Raw genomic sequence first — 23,210 nt, forward strand, 5'->3', positions numbered from 1 at the left:
AAAAGTCAATGAGAGACAAAGAGAGGCAGTATATAAGGATAAAAGGGACACTTCCTCCAAGAGGACATAATGCTTATAAATATATATGCACCAACACAGGAGCACCAAAATACATAAAACAACTATTAAAAAACCTAAAAGGAGATATTAACAGCAACCCAATAATAGTAGGGGACTTCAACACCCCACTTATATCAATGGATAGATCATCCAGACAGAAAGTCAACAAGGAAATAGTGGAATTAAATGGAAAACTAGACCACATGGACTTAATAGACATACATAGAACACTCCATCCAAAAACAGAAGAATACACATTCTTCTCAAGTGCACATGGAACATTCTCAAAGTAGACCATATGCTGGAAAACAAGACAAGCCTCAATAAATTTCAGAAGATTGAAATCATATCAAGTATCTTTTCCAAGCATAATGCTATGAAACTAGAAATCAACTACAGGAAAAAATCTGGGAAAGTGACAAATATGTGGAGACTAACCAACATGCTACTGAACAACCAATGGATCATTGAAGAAATTAAAGGAGAAATCAGAAAATATCTGGAGATAAATAAAAATGAAAATACGCCATACCAGCTCACATGGGATGCAGCAAACGCGATTCTAAGAGGGAAATTTATAGCAATACAGGCCCACATTAACAAACAAGAAAAATCGCAAATAAACAATCTTAAACTACACCTAACGGAACTAAAAAAAGAAGAACAAACAAAGCCCAAAGTGAGCAAGAAGGAAATAATAAAAATTAGAGAAGAAATAAATTAGACTGAAACAAAAAAAAAAGTAGAAAGGATCAATGAAACTAAGAGCTGGTTCTTTGAGAAGATAAACAAAATTGACAAACCCTTAGCCAGACTAAGAAAAAAAGAGAAACCAGACTAAGAAAAAAGAGAAAAGGCTCAAATAAAATTAGAAATGAGAGAGGAGAAACTACAATGGACACCACAGAAATACAAAGGATTATAAGAGAATACTACAAAAAACTATACGCCAACAAACTGGACAATCTAGAAAAAAATGGATAAATTCTCAGACTTATACAACTTCACAAAACTGAATCAAGAAGAAACAGGGAATCTGAATAGACCATTCACAAGTAAAGACATTGAGACAGTAACAAAAAATAAGACTCCGGGACCAGATGGGTTCTCTGGAGAATTCTACCAAACATTCAAAGAAGATTTAATACCCATCCTTCTCAAACTATTCCAAAAAACTGAAGAGAATGGAACACTTCCTAATACCTTTTATGAGGCCAACATCACCCTGATACCAAAGCCAGACAAGGACAACACAAAGGAAAATTAGCTAATATTGCTGATGAACACAGATGCAAAAATCCTAAACAAAATATTGGCAAACCAAATACAGCAATACATTAAAATGATCATACAACATGATTAGTGGGATTCATGCCAGAGACACAGGGATGGTTCAACATCCTCAAATCAGTGTGATACACCACATTAACAAAATAAGGAATAAGAACCACATGGTCATCTCATAGATGCTGAGAAAGCATCTGACAAGATCCAGCATCCATTTCTGATAAAACTCTCAATAAAATGGGTATAGAAGGAGAGTACCTCAACATAATAAAGGCCATATATGACAAACCCACAGCCAACATCATACTCAACAGGGAAAAACTGAAAGCCATCCCTCTGAAAACAGGAATAAGACAAGGGTGCCCACTCTCACCACTCTTATTCAACATAGTACTGGAGTTTTTGGCCAGGGAAACTAGGCAAGAAAAAGAAGTAAAGAGTATTCAAAGGCAGTGAAGAAGTGCAATTCTCGGTGTTTGCAGACGACATGATTTTATATATAGAAAACCCTACAGAATCCATCAGAAAACTATTAGAAATAATCAACAACCACAGCAAAGTTGCAGGACACAAAATCAACTTACCAAAATCAGTTGCATTTCTACACTCTAGTAATGAACTAACAGAAAGAGAACTCAAGAATACAATTCCATGTACATTTTCAACAAAAAGAATAAAATATCTAGGAATAAATTTAACCAAGGAGGCGAAAGACCTATAAAATGAAAACTATAAAGACATTACTGAAAGAATTCAATGATGACACAAAGAAATGGAAAAATATTCCATGCACATGGATTGGAAAAATAAATATAGTTAAAATGTCCATACTACCTAAAGCAATCTACAAATTCAGAGCAATCCCAATCAGAATCCCAATGACATTCTTCATGGAAATAGAACAAAGAATCCTAAAATTCATATGGGACAACAAAAGACTCTGGATAGCTAAAGCAATTCTGAGAAAAAAGAACAATGCTGGAGGCATCACAATCCCTGACTTCAAAATATACTACAAAACTATAGTAACCAAAACAGCATGGTACTGGTACAAAAACAGGCACACAGATGAATGGAACAGAATAAAAAGCACAGAAATAAAACTACACATCTATGGACAGCTAATCTTCAACAAAGGAGCTAAGAACATAGCGGAGAAAGGAGAGTCTCTTCAGTAAATGGTGCTGGGAACTGGACAGCACACGCAAGACAATGAGAGCAGACCTTCGTCTTTGGCCATACACAAAAACTAACTGAAAATGGATTAAAGACTTGAAGGTACCATGTGAAAAACCATAAAACTCCTACAGAAAATATAGGCAGTACACTCTTTGACACTGGTCTTAGAAGGATCTTTTCGAATACGTCTACTCGGGAAAGGGAAACAAAAGAAAAAGATAAACAAATGGGACTTCGTGAGACTAAAGAGCTTCTGCAAGGCAAAGGAAACCAGGAACAAAATGAAAAGACAACCCAGCAACTGGAAGTAAATATTCGCAAATCACATATCTGACAAGGGGTTAATCTCCAAAATATATAAAGAACTCACACAATTCAACAACAAAAAAACAAACAACCCAATCAAGAAATGGGAAGAGGAGATGAACAAACATTTTTCCAAAGAAGATATACTGATGGCCAACAGGCACATGAAAAGATGTTCAACATCACTAATCATGAGGGAAATGCAAATCATAACTACACTGAGATATCACCCTACACCTTTTAGAATGGCTATAACCACCAAGACAAACAATAACAAATGTTGGAAAGGATGTGGAGAAACGGGAACCCTCATCCACTGCTGGTAGGAATGCAAAGTGGTGCAGCCACTATGGAAAACAGTATGGAAATTTCTCAAGAAATTAAAAACAGAAATACCATATGACCCAGCTACTCCATTACTGGGTATTTATCCAAAGAACTTGAAATAAACAATTCAAAGAAACTTATGCATCCCTATGTTCACTGCAGCATTATTCATAATAGCCAAGAAGTGGAAGCAACCCAAGTGCCCATCAACTGATGATTGGATAAAGATGTGGCATACATATACAATGGAATACTACTCACCCAAAAATAAAGACAAAATTGTCCCATTCGCAAAAACTTGGATGGACATTGAGGGTATTAGGTTAAGCAAAATAAGCCAGAGAGAGAGAGACAAACACCATATGATTTCACTCATATGTAGAAGATAAACTAACACATGGACAAAGAGAACAGATTAGTGGTTACCAGAGGGGAATGGGGTTGGGCAGTGGGCATAAGGGGTAGAGGGGAACATATATATGGTGACTGCAAATAATAATGTATAACTGAAATTTCACAATGTTATTATGACCTCAATAAAACAAAACAAAAAACAAAAAAACAAGAAGAAAACAGAGTGTGAGATGATATATGCTATGAAGAAGATACACTGGAGACAGGCCAGGGCACGGGGAAGCTCTCCAACATTTCACGTTTCCTCCATTCTCCATGCCCAGGCTGAGGACCCTCAGACAGGGAAGGAGCACATGTTTAAAGCAACTGTGGGCTGGCTTTCCCTGGGGTAGAATCATGCAGGACTGGAAGCACGGACTTCTGACTCACAGGAACTACTGCACCTCAACATATCTAAAATGTCAGTGAATCTGTGTGAAGAATGCCCCCCAGCTGGAGGGGTCAAGACAGTACGCCATTTAAAAACTGTTTCAACAAAAACTTAAGTTTGTAGTTTGTTCTGAACATGTTCCCCCACAGAAGAGATCAATGGATTATGTTTATGTTACTACTGGAAAAGACTAGTAATCACATGGCAGTTCATTTCTAGCATCCTTTTTTAAAAAAACGAGTCCAGATGTAATTCAGACCTCTGGCCACACATGACCAGGTAACAGCTGACACTGGGACTCATGAGAGTGTGGATGACCACATCTGAGCCACACAAAAACCCTGTCACCACAGAAGGGCAAGGACTAGTATTCGTGTTGTATAGACGTAAAAACTAAGACCTAGAAGGGTTAAAGAATTTGGATCAAGGTCAAAACACTCCATTTTCTGACTTCGAAGGCTGTGCTCTTTCCACTCGCCAGTATGCATGTTTCCTACCTCTGCCCGAGTGTCTGTCAGGCCTGCAGGGAGCAAACGGGCAGTCTGGAACCTCCCTTTGGCCCACATCAAAGCTCGGGCTGTAAGGAATCTTCCCCCTTCTTTCATGGCTCCACTCATTCCTCCTCAACAGAACCCACCTTTTCTGTACTGTGGCTGGCACCAATGCAGGCCCCGCTTACACACCTCTCTTGAGAGACCCATTTCTCCTCTCCCTCTTATTTCTACTTCTTTCATCAGGCAAATCTCCTCCTCTCTTCCCCTCAACACTACCCATGGCACAGCAAAAGTGACTGTTCAAAATGCATTCACTGTCTGCAATTTGGGCCTAAGATGGCTATGTTTTAGTGTTTTGGAGGAGGTTAACATTCACAATTCATGAAACCTCTGATAACCTTAAAAGAAACTTAAACTCCTACTGACTAATCAAGGCAACAGCAGTTAACAATTAGAAACGGTGTTCCAGCACCAGCCCTCACGGCCTCGTGGTTAAAGTTCAGCGTACTCCACTTGGGCGGCCCAGGTTCAGTTCCCAGGCACGGAACCATACCACTCATCTGTCAGTAGCAATGCTGTGGCGGTGGCTCACACAGAAGAACTAGAAGGACTTACAACGAGGATATACATCTACCTTCTGGGGCTTTGGGGAGGGGGGAAAAAGGAGATTATTACCATTTAGAAAAACCCCACAAAACAAAACAGTGTTCCAAATATGAATGAATCCCCCTGGACAGTGATATCACATTTTAGCTGGATGCCTAAAGATAACTGATGGCTGCTGGGATCACAAATTTAAAACCCTTTGATTTGTTCTGATCATAATTCTGAATCTTAAACCTTCATCTTCCAATTTCTACAAGTCATCCCCTTCCTTAACAAACAGCTCCACTGAACCGTGAACTCTACTCAGCATAGGGTTATCTTTTTTCCAAAGGCAATTAACTTACATTCTTTTATTTTCCTGTTTACTAATCTTAACCAAATATTAAATGTACATAACTGGCTGGGAACAACCCATAAAATCTAAAGGATCTGTTCTCTGCATTATGGTCAAGGGCTTCCCAAACCCTCAGAGATTGCTTCTGTTTTTTCTAGTTTTTCATTATATTAAGCTGCAAAGCCATCAAAAGGTCAAGGGGCTCCAATCTGCTGAAGCAATGAATATTCAAATACAATACAAGAGCACACAGATTCTTAACCCAAAAAGAAAAATACAACCCAACAGACAAAACTAGTGTTTCTAGCAGGACAACCCCAAGGCAGCTGTCATCTGAGGAAGTGCCTGCATTAGCTCAAAAGGGAAACAAAAATTGTTTTAAATTAAATGCATCTTAATTTTCTTAGATTTCATTTCAATTCTTTAAGATTCCAAGGAAATTAAGATTTCAATTACTAAGCTCAGTTTATTCTCCTTTCTTGTTTGCTGGTGGTGGTGGGGAAACAATCAAAACATAAACGTATTATTATTTCCTTTCTTTGGAAGTCTAGTTTTGATTTCCCTTCATTCCAAAAAGGAATGTTCACTAATTCATGGTGAAATAACAGGGCTTGTGGCACACGATGGTTTCCTCTTCACAATAAAAGTACAGATGCTTTCATTTACATATCAGTGAAACATGACAATCACTGACAGTCACTGACTCAGTAACCAGTATTTCTCTGTTTTGAAACCTGTCAACATATTAATTGTATTAACACAAATATCACATTTAAGTCTTTTAATAAACCTTGAAAAATTAACACAAATTAGCTAAATAAGACTTTATGCATTGCGATACTGTGGTTTATAAGATCTACCTGATCATTTAGATGACCAAAATATATTTCTCATAGATATTTAGCCTTCATCCATGGTTCTTGGCTCACAGGTCCCAAAACCCTTGGAATTTCCTAAGTATTGAGAGTGATTATGTGTCTTCTGTTATGTTGATGAAGGTGACTTTTGGACCTCACCTGATGATGGGACCTGGGGCCAGAACTAGCTTTGTGACCAGAGAATTGGGACTTTCAGTTCCCCACCTCTGATTTCCAGGGAGGAGGGGAGGCTTGAGGTTGCATCAACTGCCAACAGCCAATGACTTAGTTAATCGCAACTATATAATGAAGCCTCCATAAACACCCAAAAGGACAGCTTGTTGCCCTTTTCTGGAGAGCTCCACGAGGACAGGAGCTCCTTTGTTCGAGACCTTGCCCTGGGTGTGTCTTCATCTGGCTATTGATTCATATCCTTTAATATCTTTTGAAATAAATCAGTAATCTAGTGAGTAAACGGGTTTTCTTGAGTTCTGTGAGCCATTCCAGCAAATTAATCAAACTGGAGGAACGGGTCCTGGGAACCTTATTTACAGCCAGTCGGGCAGAGCACAGGCAACAAGCTGGACCTGCGGCTGGGGTCTGAAGTGGGGGGCGGTCTTGTGGGACCGAGTCCTTTCCCCGTGGAGCCGGATTTCGTCCCCGGGCAAGCAGTGTCAGGGCTGAGCTGATTCTGTGACACCCTGCTGGCGTCCAAGGACTGCTTGCTGCTGTGGAGAAGCCGCCACACACCCACGGTGGAAGTGGGTCCGGGAACCCTTCTCATGTATCATGCATGCAAACTTTAGATTAAAATATTTTTCAACACAATGTTAATAACCTGAATAAATGGAAGGTTAGAGGACCCTCCACTAAAATAAAAATTACTTAGGTCATACATGACTGTTATGAATATAAAAGATACTGAAGACTGAACTATTACCTGTTAGTCAATTTCTCAAACCACGGATTTGTAAAAATCAATGAATGACTGTTTCTCACATATTTATATTGCCACCTTGTGGAAACAAATGAAAAATTTTTAAATTTACCCACTGCTGCTAACCAGGAAAAGCCGTGAATTTTTCAGCTGTGTGTCACTCCATGCGCTGTCTCCTTTGCCTTTGGCTCTTCAGGAGACAGGTGTATCTGCTGAACTGTGGCACACACATCCACACACCGAGCTGTGTACCAGTAACAGGACACAGAGCAGACACTAAGGATTAACAACGGGGCTGAGTGAGATGGCAATGCACCTAATGCTGAGTGCTCTTCCCAAAGTGCAAGCTCTCCTTATGCCACAGAGATTGATTTGAAAGCAATTATTGGATGAGTTTCCGCTCAGAAGGTAGAGAGCTAGAAAAATATCATTCCCACCCTTATGAGGAAAACAACAATAAAAGGAGGACAAACTACAAGTTCATGACTTTGCTTGAATCCCTCAGAGAGCTGGAGTCGCAGGGCAACCAACTAGTCTGAAAACTAAGGACAGACAGGCCGATACAAGGAGAAGTGGGAAAGTACCCCATTCCCTGGGGCAGATGCCGCCAGACACCGCTAGGAAGAATTCTGCTAAAATAGTTAATGGGTTGGGAGAGGCCAAGTAAGGGCTGGTGAGGGAGTGTGAGGCCCCTGGTGCTGTAGGTAGGGGACAAGTTCACACTGTCTTATGGGTTGAGAAAGGGACCTTCATGGTGTGCAGGCCTACGCAAGGGGAAGAGCTACAGGAGGGGCAGGCAACCCCCTGAACCCTTCCCCACTGCAAGGTTAGTGGGAGCGGGCAGAGGGAGACGAAGGCAACAATGTCAGCCTTAGGGCACAGGTGACAGTGATGCAGAGAGGAAGGGAGCAGGAAAAACACTCCACTCCGGGAGAGGGGAGGAGTAGTGTAAGGCCACACCCCTGAGACTCAGGTACACGGTATCTGCCAAGAGTGAGGCTTACCCAAAACCCCGGGGAGAACTGGCGGACTGCCCTCCCCCCCGTAAGAGGCTAAAAGCCCTGAAGACCAAGTGAGAGTGGAATACGGCTGGGAGAGCTGTAAGGGCGTGCAGATGGCCCCTCTCTGAGTGTCATGCACAGGGAGACCTAGAACTGAAGGGGGAGCAGACGTTAAGAAAACCCTCTGTGCACCTGCTCCAAGCTAAACCCAGGCACTGCTCGAGGAACTTGAAGCCTGTGGTGCATGGAAGGTAACCAGAGCAACAAAAAATCCTGACCACAGCTCAGCTCCAGACTAGAAAAATGAATGCACCCCCACCCCCCACAAAGGCTTAGCATGGGACAGGCAAAAAGTTATTCCCCTTAGTCTCGACTGTCCTACATGAGATGTCCAGTTTCCCACAAACAGTTATGAGATGTAGAAAGGCAAAGAAACAACACATGCCGAGAGACAAAGAATCAACAAAACCAGACTCAGATATGACACATATGTTGGAATTATCTGATAGGTGATTTAAAGTATGCTTTTTGTGTGTGTGTGTGTGTGTGAGGAAGATTAGTCATGAGCTAACATCTGTTGCCAATCATCTTCTTTTCTTTTCTCCCCAAAGTCCCAGGACACAGCTGTCTATCCTAGTTGTAGGTCATTCTAATTCTTCTGTGTGGGACACTGCCATAGCACAGCTTGATGAGTGGTGCATAGGTCTGCACCCAGGATCCAAACCAGTGAACCCCAGGTGGCTGAAATGGAGTGTGCTAACTTAACCACTTGGCCATGGGGCCAGCCCCTGATAGGCAATTTAAAATGACAACAATTAATATGTTAAAGGCTCAAATGGAAAATGTGGAAAGCATGCAAGATCAGATTGGTAACTTCAGCAGAGAGATGGAAACCATACAGAATAAAGAAAATGGAAATATCAGCAATAAGGAACATAATAACAGAGATAAAGAATGCCTTCAAGAAGTTCAACTGTAAATGACAAAAAAACCAAAAGAATCAGTGGACTTGAAGATAGGTTAACAGAAATTACCCAAACTGAAACACACAAAGACAAAAGGGTGTAAAACACCAACAGAACATCTAAAAGCTGTGGAACAATATCAAATAGTCCAACATAGGTATAACCGGAACCACAGAAAAAGAAGAGAGAATGAAGCAGAAGAAATAAAAATACTGAGAAGGGAAAAAACCATCACAACCCACTGAGGCATATCATGTTCAAACTGCTGGGGGGAAAAAGAAAAGAAAATCTTGAAGGCAGCTCGAGGAAAAAAGGCACATTACAGACAGAAAAACAAAAGTAAGAATAACAGTAGGCTTCCTGTCAGAAAACACACAAGCCAGAAGGCAGGAGTGACATCTCTGAAGCATGGAAAGAAAAAGTCTGTCAACCTAGAATTTGGTACCCAGCCAAAAGACCACCCAAAGTTGAAGGAGGAATAAAGCCTTTCTCAGACAATCAAAATGGAAAGAATTTGGTAGCTGTTGAAGAAAGCTTTTCATGCAGAAATATGATACCAGACAGAAAATGCTTATCTATACAAAGAAGTTAACAGCACTAGAAATGGAATAAATTAACGTAAAAAATTCCTTGTTCTCTTATTTTTATTGCCCTAAAAGGTAACTATCTAAAGCAAAAATAGTAGTAGTGTATTGTGTGTTCATAACACATGTAAAAGTAAAATGAGTGATAATAATAGGACAAATGATGGGAGGGGAGAATTGGGACTGTCCTGTTTTAAGATCTTTACATGTGAAGCAGTATAATATTGTTTGAAGGTGGCCTCTGATTAAAGGACATGAGCCCTAGGTCAGCTACCTAAAAATTTTAAAAGTGGTGTAAATAATAAATCAATAGTGAAATAAAATGGAATCCTAGAAAATGTTCCATTAAGAAAAGGCAGAAAAAGACAAAATAAAATAGCTGGCAAGATGATAGATTTTATCCAACTACATCAATAATTACATTAAATGTGAATGGTCTTAAGATACCAATTATAAGTTTAGATAAAAAAAGCAAGACCCAACTATATGCCATTCTAGAAACTCACTTTTAATATAAATGACATAGCTAGGTTAAAAGCAAAAGACAGAAAAAGATATTAGCCAAAAGAAAGCTGAGTAGCTATATTAATATCAAAAGCAGATATTACATAATAAGGGGATCAATTCTCAAAGATATAACAAGCTTAAATGTGTATACATCTACAGAGCTTCAAAATACATGAAATAAAACGATAGAACCGAAAGGAAAAATAGATGAATCCACAATTTTAGTTGGAGAATTCAAGACTCCTCTCTCGGTAACTGATAAAACAAGTAGACAGAAAGTCAGTAAGAATGCAGAAGACTTGAATAATACTATGAACCAACTTAACTTAACTGGCATTTACCGAACACTCTACCCAAAACAGTAGGATACCCATATTTTTCAAGTGCACATGGAACATCTGCCAAGACAAACCATATTCTGGGCCATAAAACAAATCTAAACAAGTGTGAGAGAAGACAAATCATACAAAAAGTTATGGTCTCAGCACATAATGGAATTAAACTAGTAATCAATAACAGAAAGATATCTGGAAAGTCCCAATATTTAGAAATTAAGCAGCATGCTTCTAAATAACACATGAAGCTTCAGGGGATATAAAAAAGTATTTCAACCTGAATGAAAAAGAAAATATATCAAAATGTATGAGATGTACCAAAAGTACGTGAAATTTACAGCAGTAAATGCTTATGTTAAAAAAGAAAAAAGGTCTTAAATCAGTAATCTAAGCTTCCACTTTAAAAACCCAGTAAAACAGCAAATTAAAACCAAAACAAGCGGAAGGAAGGAAATATAGAAAAACGCATAAACCAATGACACTAGAAATAGAAAAACAATGGGGAAAAAAATCAAATCAAGCTAGTTCTTTGAAAAGATCAGTAACATTGATAAACTTCTAACCAGACTAACCAAGATAAAAAAAGAGAAAACAAAAATGACCAATATCAGAATGAAAGAAGGGCCATCTCTACAAACTCCTGTAGACATAAAAGGATACAAGGGAATCTTATGAACTAATACATTCGAGAACAGATGAAATCGACTTTTTCACTCAAGAAGAAAGAGACAACTTGAATTATATTTTATTATATATTTATATAATGTAAGGGAAGAAATAATAATTCTACACTTTCAAAAAACAGAAGAGGAAATGTTTGCAAATTGATTTTCTGAGGGCAGCATTGCTCTAATACCAAAACCAGATGAAACCATTACAAGGGAACTGATTCTTCATGGACAGACACAAATTCTCAACACGATATTAGCAAATGGAATCCAGCAATACATAAAAAGAATACCACATCACAACAAAGTGGAGTTTATCCCAGGAATGCAAAACTGGTTTAATATTCAAAAAAATCAATGTAATCCACCATAGCAACAGACTAAAGAAGGAAAACAATATGGTCAACTCAATATAAGTATCAAAAGCATCTGACAAAAACTCAACATCCATTCATAACATCTTTCAGCAAACTAGGAATGGAAGGGACCATACACAACTTGACAGAGCCCCATAGCTGATGTTACACTTCAACAGTCAAAGATGGAACGCTCTCTCCCTGAGAGCCTAAGGAGGGGACCGGGGGAGGGTGGACCACAAAGAGGCAGCAGGAGGGAAGGTTTTTGGAGTGATGGAACTATTCTGGACCATGGTTTTGGCCGTAGACACACGTCTCTGCATCTGTCAAAGCTTGAAGTAGTGTACACCACAAAGAGTAAATCTTACTGTATATAAATTAAAACATAAAAATAGAGAGACAGAAATTATCTGTACCCTACGAATATAAATTGGTAAAATATACATTGGATAACCAACAACAATGGATATTATCAGGATGAATGATTTTTTTCTATTTTCCAAATTTTATAATATAGCCAGATTGCACTTATATTTAAACAAAGAAGCGCATATTATTTATATTATTTTCTTGATATAGTACTTACTACTAGAATTTCAAATTAAATTAATATTGCCAACATAGTAACCCTGGCAAAACAACATAATTTCACAAGGTGATGCAGGTATACGAGAACATTTTTACTGATCTGCTCACTCTTCTCTCTTCATTAATTTCTTGGGCTTTGGAGAGATTTCAGTGTTCTGTCTCTACTTATAGCGCAAGTGGCCCTGAGTGTCAAAACTGTCGTCCTGACTTCCCATTAAATACAATGCTCAGAAGAGTTACTAGAAACAATCAATGTCTTCATTCCAGGGTCATTCATTTCTCTCAGGGAAAATACTACAAACAATAGGGTATGTACCCATGGGAAGCAAGAATTTGCTTCTATAATTTCAATATGTAGTAGGCCACATGGAGATGATCCTCACCTGATTTAACAAGTCAGGAAAGAGCATCGCTTAAAATCCTGATTGCCCACATGGAGACAATACTGTCCTTTTCCAGGGTGGGAGAGATTATCTGCATGCTTTCTATAGTAAGGTGCTGGGAAAGAAATTTCCACAAGTAACTTATTTGATTTACCTTGTTTTCTTTTTAGTTGAAGATAGCAGTTTGATGGACTGAAGGAGAAGGAATGACAATCGAGATTCAAATATACTGAGGAGTTTTACCACTTCTTCTCGATTGAGACTGGGAGAAGACTCAGCAGCAGGAGTGGTCTCATCACTCTTAGGCTAAAAACAACACAAAGTTATGTCACCTAAGCTACCCGACAACTACAGCTTCACACTAAAGTGATGGACCTGCAGTCTCGTTAATCCAGGACACTTTCAACCCCAAACAAAACAAACACAAGATCATTCTTTTTTCAGGGACAGCCCTGTTGGTGGTGGCAGAGGCGAGGCCTCTTCCTCCTCCCTCCCGAGATCATTTGGATAGATTAAAACACATAATAAAAACATCTCACACCTGAGAGGCACTTCCGTAGAAGAAATTAATCCTGAATGAAAATCTCCTGACTTTCTAACACCAGAAGCTAAAGGAACAAGACGGAAATGGTACTATATAGGGTGTGACAAACCAGAGGTAGAAAAGCAACAGGCTGGTGTACCACGGGGGCTCCAGGAAGCTGTCGGCAATGGCAGACGCTAGCATGAATGGGGAATGCCTGGCAAACCAGCAAGGCCTGCCCAAGGAGCCTGCTTCAGCCCTCACTGTTCACCTGCTCCCAGGTAGTTTGGGGTAAATTAGAAAAGAGGGCATACATCCTTTCTTTCTCTTGAAAAAAAACAAAAGCCAAACTTAACAGAGACTTTATACTCCTAGGGCCTTACTAACCAAGGTCTATGTGATTATTTAAGGAAAAACATTTAAATATAAAAGATACACTTGCAAATTAAAGAAAATATTTGAATAATTCCAAGAAAATATATTAAATCACTGTTAATGTTTTTTTATGCAGAGCACACATATGTGTATGTGTATATACACACATACACACCCTATATGCCCACTATATCCATTCACTGTTTAGCTTAAGACACATAAAAAGCAAAGGTAAATATTTTCTCCATTTACCTGGTCAAACTCCTCCACAAGCTCCTTTCTGATGAGCTGAAATGCATGCTTAGTTCTCACCATTATATCAAGAGCCCCAGAGAGTGTTTTTAATTTTCCAACATTGCTATTCTGACCTAGAGTGTTAAACACAAAATGATAATTCCTTTAAATATAAATCTAGAAACCAATCTGATGTCAACATATTGATGAAAATTCTGATTTTGAAACGCTGTAAAGGTAGCTCATGAGAATCCCAACAAATCGTCTAAATCCACATTTTGTTTTGTAATTACCCCTAGAGAAAAATGTCAAGTCTAGACAGAGCAATAAATAATTGTTTCCCTGCCTCACCATGTGGCTCTGTCAGAGTGAGAACACAACCTATCTGGAGCGAGAGCACGAATTTGAATGTCAGGTTAAAGGGGGCCAGGCGGCAGGAGTCTACGGGACGAAGGCCACCCCACTATTCACCAGCTACGTGATGTTGGTCAAGTCTCTGAAGCACTCAGTATCAGTTGTCCTACCTATAAAATACGCATCTCAACTTACTGCTCAAAGGCAGGAAGTCAGATCAGCGGACCAGGTTCCATTTTATTCTAGGACCTGAATAAAACTTTCCTACAGCCATCAGATACTACAGGGTACCTCTCCTCCTGCTCTCCAGGAGCTTACACTCAGCTGTGTGTGTGGTGCTGTGTGGAAGGCATTACCCTTTGTCCAAATAAACCTGGCCTCTGCCCTCAGCTCCTAGGAGGGTATCGTTAAGCCCTTGGAATGTCCTATCTGAAAGAGTGTCTTTGTTGAGCTGGGGGCCCTGGGTCACACTGGATAGCCTAATAATGTGATTTATTGTGGGGCTTTGGAACCCACAACCTACAGAGGGGCTGGAGACAAAGGTCAGCCATGTGGCAGTCAACCATGTCTGTTGGTGGCCCAATAAAAACTATGGACACCAAGGCTTGGGTGAGCTTCCTATGGCAAATGCTCTGTGCACACTGTCACACATCACTACTAGGGGCAGCTGGCACTGTCTGTGACTCCACAGGGAGCGGACAACCAGATGCTTCTCCAAAAGCTTCCTTCTCAGAACTGTCCTGGACTCTGCCCCATGCACCCCTTCCCCTGGCTGATTTAAATCTGTACCCTCTGTCTTTCACAAACAGTAACCACAAGTCTAACAGCTTTCAGTGAGTTCTGTGAGTCCTTCCAGTGAACTGTCAAACCTAAGGGTGATTTTTTGGACCCTTAAACTTGCAGTTGGTGTGAGAGTGGCCATGGTCTTGGGGACTCTCCAACTCTGCAGATGGGGAGGGAATAACTGCTGCCTTCTTCCTTCACAGCATAAACCACCTATTATCTTGAAAATCAATCGATAAATGTGATTTCAGTATTGCAATCTTGGATTTCAAGATCTTGGCATCTGGAAGGCAAGTTGCTGATTATGTATGGAAATCTACTGGGGGCAAGGGGCAGATAATAAAGACATTAAGAAGCTAAATTTGAGTCACATGTACTAGAGAAAAAAATATTGGATGAAATGAGCTAGTATAAAAGGTGTTGTAAACTAGAGCATTTATTAACCTGGCTTATAGAACCCACAAACTTGGGTCAAATTTTGTTAAATCCCAAAAATATTTCTATTACTTAATCCCCAAAATATTTATATTACTTTTCTCAAGTACTCAGAGTGTTAAACATTTTTTAAAAAGGGAATTAACTATACTTATCATCTTAGCAAATTTGTTCCCAGTATCTTTTTTATGAGATGATGCCTGCTCATTCTAAGGAATTCAAACCTGGCAGAAAATTCAAAGATGCAAATGAAAGAAGATCCCCTAAACCACCCCCAGAAAGAGCTACTGTTAATCCTGAGTGTCCCCACCCCCCACCAGCCATGCATCAGAGACTGGCAAGAAGTTAACAAAAACACTTTTAGTAAAAAGTATTTTTAAAACCTGTTTTGAATAGGTGATACCTTCTCAAAATGCCTCAGGTCCAAATGGGTCTACAGTGAAAGGCTCCCTCCCGCCTCCCAGGTCCCCTGCCCAGAGGCAGCAATATTATCAGTGACCTGTGCATCTTCCCAGGTTACTGTACAAACAGAATCATATGTGTGTCATTACACTCATTTTAATTTTACAGAAGAGCTGAAATGAAACCAAATGAACCGGGGTACTTCATATAAATGTTTCTTGCTTCTTTAACACAAAAGAGGTATTTCTCAAAAGACCCCTCTGCAGAAGGGGAGCACATGAACAAGAGCGAGGAGAGAACTTAGGAAAAAATGTTCACTGGTAGAGACCAACCACTCCCTGCATGGAAATAAGATCGTACAGCAGCCTCACTTTCTTTCACCCTTCCCTTCCTTCACGATTTATCTTCATCTTGCTCAGGACCTATAGTTACAGTCTGTTCTAGAACCATAATCCACCGCTGCGAGTATCAGTTCTATGTTTAAAGGGATTCAGTAGGACCACTACTCCGTTACCGCGGCTTCTCCATTCCTAACTTGTTCATGATAATTTAAACTTTTAAGTGTCTAAATTGACTTGTGACAATTTTTTTTCTCACATAAGGGACCATGGGCTATATTTCAACATTTCTAGTCATTGGGCATAGTCTGATCCATTTCTCCAAGTAAAAGCACTTCACAAAAAGTGTACAGACTTCTCCTGGTCCCTACCCAAAGTCACTAACCATGGGCAAATTAAAAAGAAAACAATATTACTACATCCAAGACAGATCCATAGGTCTGCCTCACTCTAAGCCAAACACTGTTAATCCAACACTAAGCCAAAGCTTACAAATCTGAGAAATGAAGAAGTAAGACTTACTGGTCATCTGAAATTCTGCAAATGCTACTCTTTCTAACTGTACTCTAAGTAGTTCACACGGAGCGTCTTTTAGAAGCTGGAAAAGCTTTACAGCTTTGCTGTAATGAAGATCTGCCAGGACCCGGTGCTGCTTCCTAAGATGTTCATCGCCAACCTAGAGCCAAAAGTAAAATAAAAAATCAAATCCTAAGGCTTGGGTTTCACAGTAACTACTTAATCAAGTTTCTGACTGGATCACTACATGCTTTTCAGTCTTGTTGTTGTTTTTCTATAAGTCTTACAGTTTTAGCTCTTACATTTAGGTCTTTAATCATTTTCCATTAGTTTTTGTATATGATATGAGGTAGGAGTCCAACTCCATTCTTTCATATGCAGACATCCAGTTGTCCCAGCACTATTTGCTGAAAAGACAATTCTTCCCCCACTAATGAATTGTCTTGGAACTCTTAAGCTTACTTTTGCCTTGAGGATATCAGGCCATCTGGACAAATGTGAATTTTGGATGGGGGCCTGCTGTGCCAAAGACAAAAGAGCCTAGGGCCAGTTCAACGTGGAAAGAAATCCTCTCTGATTAAGCTGGACTTCAAAGGACAATATTCTCAGGATAAGGGCAACAAGGAAGTAAACCCATGCCCAAGGGACTGAGAGATAAGTTGTCTTGGTACTGAGCTAAGGGAAACCACAAACAAAAACATCCCTGAGAAGCTATAAGCACAAGACTCCTGGCAGAAGCAAGGCAACCTCTCCGAAGGAAGGCACACCTTCAACCTAGGCCTCAAATCATTCTTAGAAATACATGCATTTGAGCAGCAGGATTCATGTACAAGACTAGGAGATTACTTCTAATAGCCTCAGACTGGAACAACCCCAAAGTAATCATGGAATGGATAAATAAACTGTGATACATTCCTTTAATGAATACTACTGAACTGAGAAAATCAATAGCTACATGCACCAACCTGGAAAAATCTCAAAAGCATGACATTAAGTGAAAGGTAATAAGCCACAGAAAATGTACAGTATGATTCGTTCTATAAAGCTCACTACTAGGTAAAATGTAAACATACTGCTTAAGTGGTAAAACACAGAAAGGTATGGACATAATGGAAAATCCAGGACAGCAGTTACTCTGGGTGGGTATGGAGGGAGACTCCACAGGGAGGGGTGCAGGGGCTCCCTAAAGTTCTCTTCCATTCCTTAACCTCGAGGCTGGGTACACAGGGGTTTCTTTTGTTATTCTTTAAACTGTACATACACCTCACATACATGTCCTACATGCTTTATATGCATGCTCTATTTCAAACTAAAAATTTTAAAAGATGGGAGATGGGTACTTCAAAATTTGCATAGAACCATTACTACAAAGCTTAACTACATTTAAAAAAATCAACAAAACACACCCAGGCAAATATATAATTGTGCAAACTAAGACCCAATCAACTATAGTAGAGAAAAATATACGGCATAGGCAGCAGGGGAAATATATGTACACTCTAAGTTTTTCCAAAGCAGCTAAGAGAATAGATGTCATTTAAAATATATATTGAAATGTAAGAAAAGCACTCAGAACACTTTTAAATGGTCTTGCCACTGAACTCCAATTGGAATGGCAATACCTGATTCCTCAGACAGCTGTGGTACATGGATGCCAGCCTGTGATGGATGGTTGCAGCTCGATACTGACAGAGAGGCTGTCGAGCAGACACCGAGTCCACGTCGCAGTATTTCAGGGACTTCATCATAGCCTCACTGACTTCTTTTTCAATCTGTTTATTTTTATTTAAAGGGGAGGAAAAAATGATTATAAGAATTTTAAAACATTTAAATACTACTTCTAAGGAAAATATGCTCAATATCTATTAGACCAAGGAGTAAACAAGGCTGAAGACTTCTTTTACAGCCCGGCAAATACGATTACCTGCTCCTGCGCTTTCCTTGATAATGGAGCATAATCCTGCTGTAGAGTTGCCATAGTAAAGTACGTAGTGGACAACTCCCAGTTCACGGAATCCCAGACAGCTGGGTGTATGTCTCGTGTTCCCAGGGACCTTAGAGCTTTCAAATAGTAATCAACAGCCTGTGAGGGAGGAAAGCACAGTTCTGACTCAGTTTAAATATATACCAATACTACATTAAAATAAAGCATACTTCAAAATCATCCAGATGTTAGGTTGATTTGGGGAGAATTTATAAAAGGACAAGATTGTGAGGGAAGGAAAAAAGTGCATAAACAGAACTATTTCAGTGAAAAAAGTCACGAAAAGTGGACCGCGTGCCACCCATTTCGACCTCAAGTCCATCACAAGCCTTAGTGCTTTCTCACTCATGCTGATGTGTGAGGATGCATTTTCCTCCTTTGTTTTTTTCTTTCTGAATGAAAATGACAGTTTATATAATAAACTAGAAAAAAATAATTTGATGAGTCTAAGGATAAAAATTTGCCAGATCTAACTGTAAAAAGAAGCAACTCCTCCCACTTTTGCCACCCCCATCCTGAGGTACGCGGTCATTATATTTAAGCAAACAAAATCACACACAATTCCATTACCCAGCAAGAATTTCTACATTTCTTGTATTTATCCACTCTTTTTCTGTGTATACGTAAATTAAAAAAAAGAAAAACAAAAACAAGATCACTTAAAATTTACCAAGCCACGGGCATTCTTCGAGAACCGCTTTATACCAGTGCTCTTTCCTCACACGCTCTCCAACACTGGATGTCACCACTTGCCAAAAAGTATTTGGCAATTTGATAAATAAAAGAAACTCAATTTTCAAATTTCATAAAAATTTAAATTTTGAAATTTTTCTTACATATTAACCATAGACATTTTTTACCTGTATGAATTTTTTGTTCAAGGTTATTTGCCCTTTTTTCTATTGGCAATTTATTTTCAATGATTCTTAATTGCTCTTTTTATATTAAAGGTTTATTAACCTCTGATCTGTCACATACGCTACAAATATTTTCCCTAGGTTGTGGTTTGCTTTTCAATTTTGCTTTCTGTTGTGCAATTACAAAGCTTTTATTTTTACACAATGTTTTTTTTCTTCTTGTCTCCAAGCCCCCCAGTACACAGTTGTACATTCTAGCTGTAGGTCCTTCTAGTTGTGCTATGTGGGACACCACCTCAGCATGGCTTGATGAGCAGTCCCATGTCCACACCCAGGATCCAAACTGGCAAAACCCTGGGCCGTTGAAGTGGAGCGCACAAACTTAATCACTCAGCTATGGGGCTGGCCCCCAATTTTTTTACACATTTAAATTTATCCATCTTCTACATTGTGATTTCTGCTTATTGTGTTATGTTTGGAACTCCTTTCCACATTCCATCAAATAAACAACTTCTATATTTTCTTCTGGTACTTTCACAGCTTCACTTCTCCATGTTGATCTTTAATCCATTCAACATCTCCTCTGCTTATGGCAAAACAATTTACCAAATAATCATTTTTTTCCCTACCAATTCAGTATGTCATCCTTGATACTAAATTCCTGGTATTCTCAGGCCAGTTTCCAAGTGTTTTAATGATCTGTCTAGCCCTGTGCCATCACCCCAGTTTTACTTATTTTAGTTTTATAATATTTCACTGGGCAATGGCAAAGGTAATGACAATCAGGAGTGAATGGATGAGGTTTAGCATGTAAGCAAACATGTTACCTTATTATAATACAAGCCTTCTTCTGGTGAAAATTCACGTTTAAATTCATCACCTGCGCCACAGTGCGCCTGTGCACAAATTCGCATAAGCCTTCCTGTGTTACATAACAAAAGGGCAGCATTTGTAGCATCATCAATTGACTCAAAGTTGTGAATTCCTTTCTCAAAACAAGAGAAGCTTTTTTTCCACAGCTGTTGCTCTGCAGCAGACACACTTTTGCTCACTTCATAAAAAAAGAAAGAAAACAATTGTGTAAGCAGACATCAGTGTAAACCCCACCAATATCTCTTGCTGTGACGAGAGGAGGATGGCAGTGACAGGACATCTAGTGGCGAGCCAGCCACCTGGAATCAAATGCAGTGCACTGCTCTCATCACACCTGTTATGGACTGAACTGTGCCCTCCCCTGAAAATTCATGTTGAGGCCCTAACCCCTGGATGTGACTGTATCTGGAGGCAGGTCCTTTAAAGAGGTAATGAAGGTTAAATGAGGTCACAAGGTGGGGCTATATTCCATGACTGATGTTAAGAGAGACAGACACCAGGGACACGCACAGAGAAAAGACCAGGTGAGAACACCATACACTTGCAGAACGTGGCCATCTGCAAGCCAAGGAGAGAAGCCTCAGAGAAATCCAACCTTGCTGGTGCCTTGCTTGGACTTCTAGCATCCATACTGTGAGAAATAAACGCCTGTTGTTTAAGCCAACCAGCCTGTGGATTCCGCTACAGCAGCCTGAGGAGAGTGCTGTAACACTCAAACATAGCCCTGCTCAATATTAACCAGCAGATATTAAAGCAAGCAAATACAAACATCTGAGCAAAGCACTATCTTATAAAGATTCAAAAGACAGTCCCGTGGAGTTGTAAGAGGTACAATCCGTGTTTTATCTAATTCCCCTTGGTTTCTCACTACCACTTTTCATACTCCTTCACTGACTTCCTCCTCCAGAGGCACCCTAAAGGCATAGGTTCTTATGTCTCAATAGAAAAAAAGGTACAGGTTCTCTCACTAGCAACGAACTCTTGTACCCCTAGTGTCAAGCGCAGATCATAGATCAACAGGCACACAGTAACTCATTCAGCTTACCTGCTAGCCTGAGTTTCATCTCAGCCCCTTTCCCTTCTCATGCTGTGTGTCCAGCCTGTAGATTTTCATCCATTCTCAGGGTTTCAACTATCACCACTATGTGAATGGTTCCCAGCCTACGTCTTGCTAGCCTGAATAGCTCTAAGCACATATTCTAATCGACCACTAAATTAGGCCTCTCACCCACACGTCCACAGGTATCTCAAACTCCACCTGGGCCCTGCTGAATCCGCACCCTCTGCCTGAATCACACCAGACCACTCACTGCTGCTGTAAACGTCCACTGACCCCTTCCTAACGCCACCTACTCAGTCTGGGCAGCCTCCCCTTTCCCAGGTCTGCCTGTTGACAGCCTACATATCACGCACCAATCTGCTCAAGCCACATCTTCTTCCCAAAAGCCTTCTGAGATTCCCCAGGACTTCAGTGAACGTCTCCTTTCCCCACTCTTTATTGTACTGCATTTGTACTTAGGGCAGTTTTCAGAGATTTGTGTTCCTATCTGGCTTGGTGACTCAAAGAACTAGGTTTTAGCCAATTACATACTCAGTGTAGAACCTAGCACAGGCTGGCTGTCCAATTCACTTCCAAATTCGTCAGATGGAGGATACAGGACACCGAAATGATGAATCCCAAGGAGAAATAATGTTTTTTCCTAATTTTATTTCTTGAGAATTTAAGATTAAAGGATTCTTTAATAGAGCACCGTTTCATTACATAAAATCAAGTGCCACAGTTCTTTGGTTGAACCATGTAACGTCAGCAGGATTTTCTAACAGAACAGGCAATAAAGAGAGGACTCCAAAGAGATACTCACCTACTCTCTCACTCTGTAATGCAGCAGCCTGATTCATATAAAACACACCGATTTCATTTCTAACGTTACCCATTCTCTTCAATACTTGTACATAGTGTTCTGGGTTTTGGCTTTTCAAGTCACTAAATTGCAAGATTTCATTAGCAGCCTCATAACATTTACAACTAACTGAAAGTTGACTCTCTAAGTCTGTAGACAAATCAGTTGCCCATGCAAATCCTTCAAAGAAAAAAAAGGAAACATTACCATGAGTCATGTGAACACTTCTTCCCTAGTATCTAATCTGATATTTTTAAGATAGTAAAATAAACACAATATAGAATAAACATACTAAGATTCAACTGATGCAACTAAAATTTTAAGTTTCAAAATAAAAATCTCTTTATTTAGGAAACTACATTTTCTTGGGACATTAATGTTTGATTAAAAGAAATACTTCCCTGCCTAAAAATACCAATTTCCATGACCCAGATTTTACCAGGTACACTTGCTTCTTGGTGTACACTTACAGTTGTCCACGATAAAAGGTAAACTGTTCTGTCAAATTTTTAATTAATAAAAATAGTTCTTGAAATAAAGCTCTGCTTGCTCTTGAGGCTAGTTATGGACATTATAGTTGGCCAATGTCAGTTTAACTCACTGAAGAAGCTGCTAGACAAGCGCTCAGACTTAGCATGCCATCTAGTGGGGACTGGAGTAAACAGGTGCAGGGCCGGGGAAAAAGGGAGCACTCCTGCTGACGGCACTCAGGTATACGAGAGGACATCACTCTCACAAAGTATTTTAAATCAAATGAATATGAGGGGAGTGGTAAAAACACACTGAGGATTTCTTCACTGTGTCTATTAAAATAAAAGGATCATTTGAGAAACTCAGAAAGGGAAAAAAGAGGGCAAAAAAAATGAAGAATAATTCATCTCCCCTCAGTGTACTCCTCTAGATGTTAACTGTCCAAAACTTTTTGGGAGGTGGGTATCAAGACACAATTTAAGAGCATAATAAAGCAATTCCATGATACAATACAAAGGACATCTTCTATCTCATTTTCTGCCCTAATTGCAGCGTGCTTACATAACTGTGCTGAGCTCAAGGGAGGGATACTGGGGCTGTGGACTA

General features: G+C 39.7%; 1 protein-coding gene across 4 annotated transcripts in view; it reads right to left on the reverse strand.

Annotated features, from left to right (window-relative positions):
- Positions 1-23,210, reverse strand: part of EDRF1 (erythroid differentiation regulatory factor 1) — a 48,925-nt gene that overhangs the window by 3,823 nt on the left and 21,892 nt on the right. For all 4 annotated transcript variants that reach the window (XM_070571631.1, XM_070571552.1, XM_070571490.1 and 1 more), the window contains 7 exons: positions 22,095-22,313; positions 20,187-20,410; positions 18,443-18,601; positions 18,141-18,290; positions 16,525-16,678; positions 13,709-13,824; positions 12,713-12,864 (listed from right to left, as the gene is read on the reverse strand). In XM_070571631.1, the coding sequence (XP_070427732.1) occupies positions 12,713-12,864; positions 13,709-13,824; positions 16,525-16,678; positions 18,141-18,290; positions 18,443-18,601; positions 20,187-20,410; positions 22,095-22,313 (1,174 nt within the window). The remainder of the gene's footprint in view (positions 1-12,712; positions 12,865-13,708; positions 13,825-16,524; positions 16,679-18,140; positions 18,291-18,442; positions 18,602-20,186; positions 20,411-22,094; positions 22,314-23,210) is intronic.

This window comes from Equus przewalskii, chromosome 1 (assembly GCF_037783145.1).
Source record: "Equus przewalskii isolate Varuska chromosome 1, EquPr2, whole genome shotgun sequence".
Classification (NCBI taxonomy): Eukaryota; Metazoa; Chordata; class Mammalia; order Perissodactyla; family Equidae; genus Equus; species Equus przewalskii.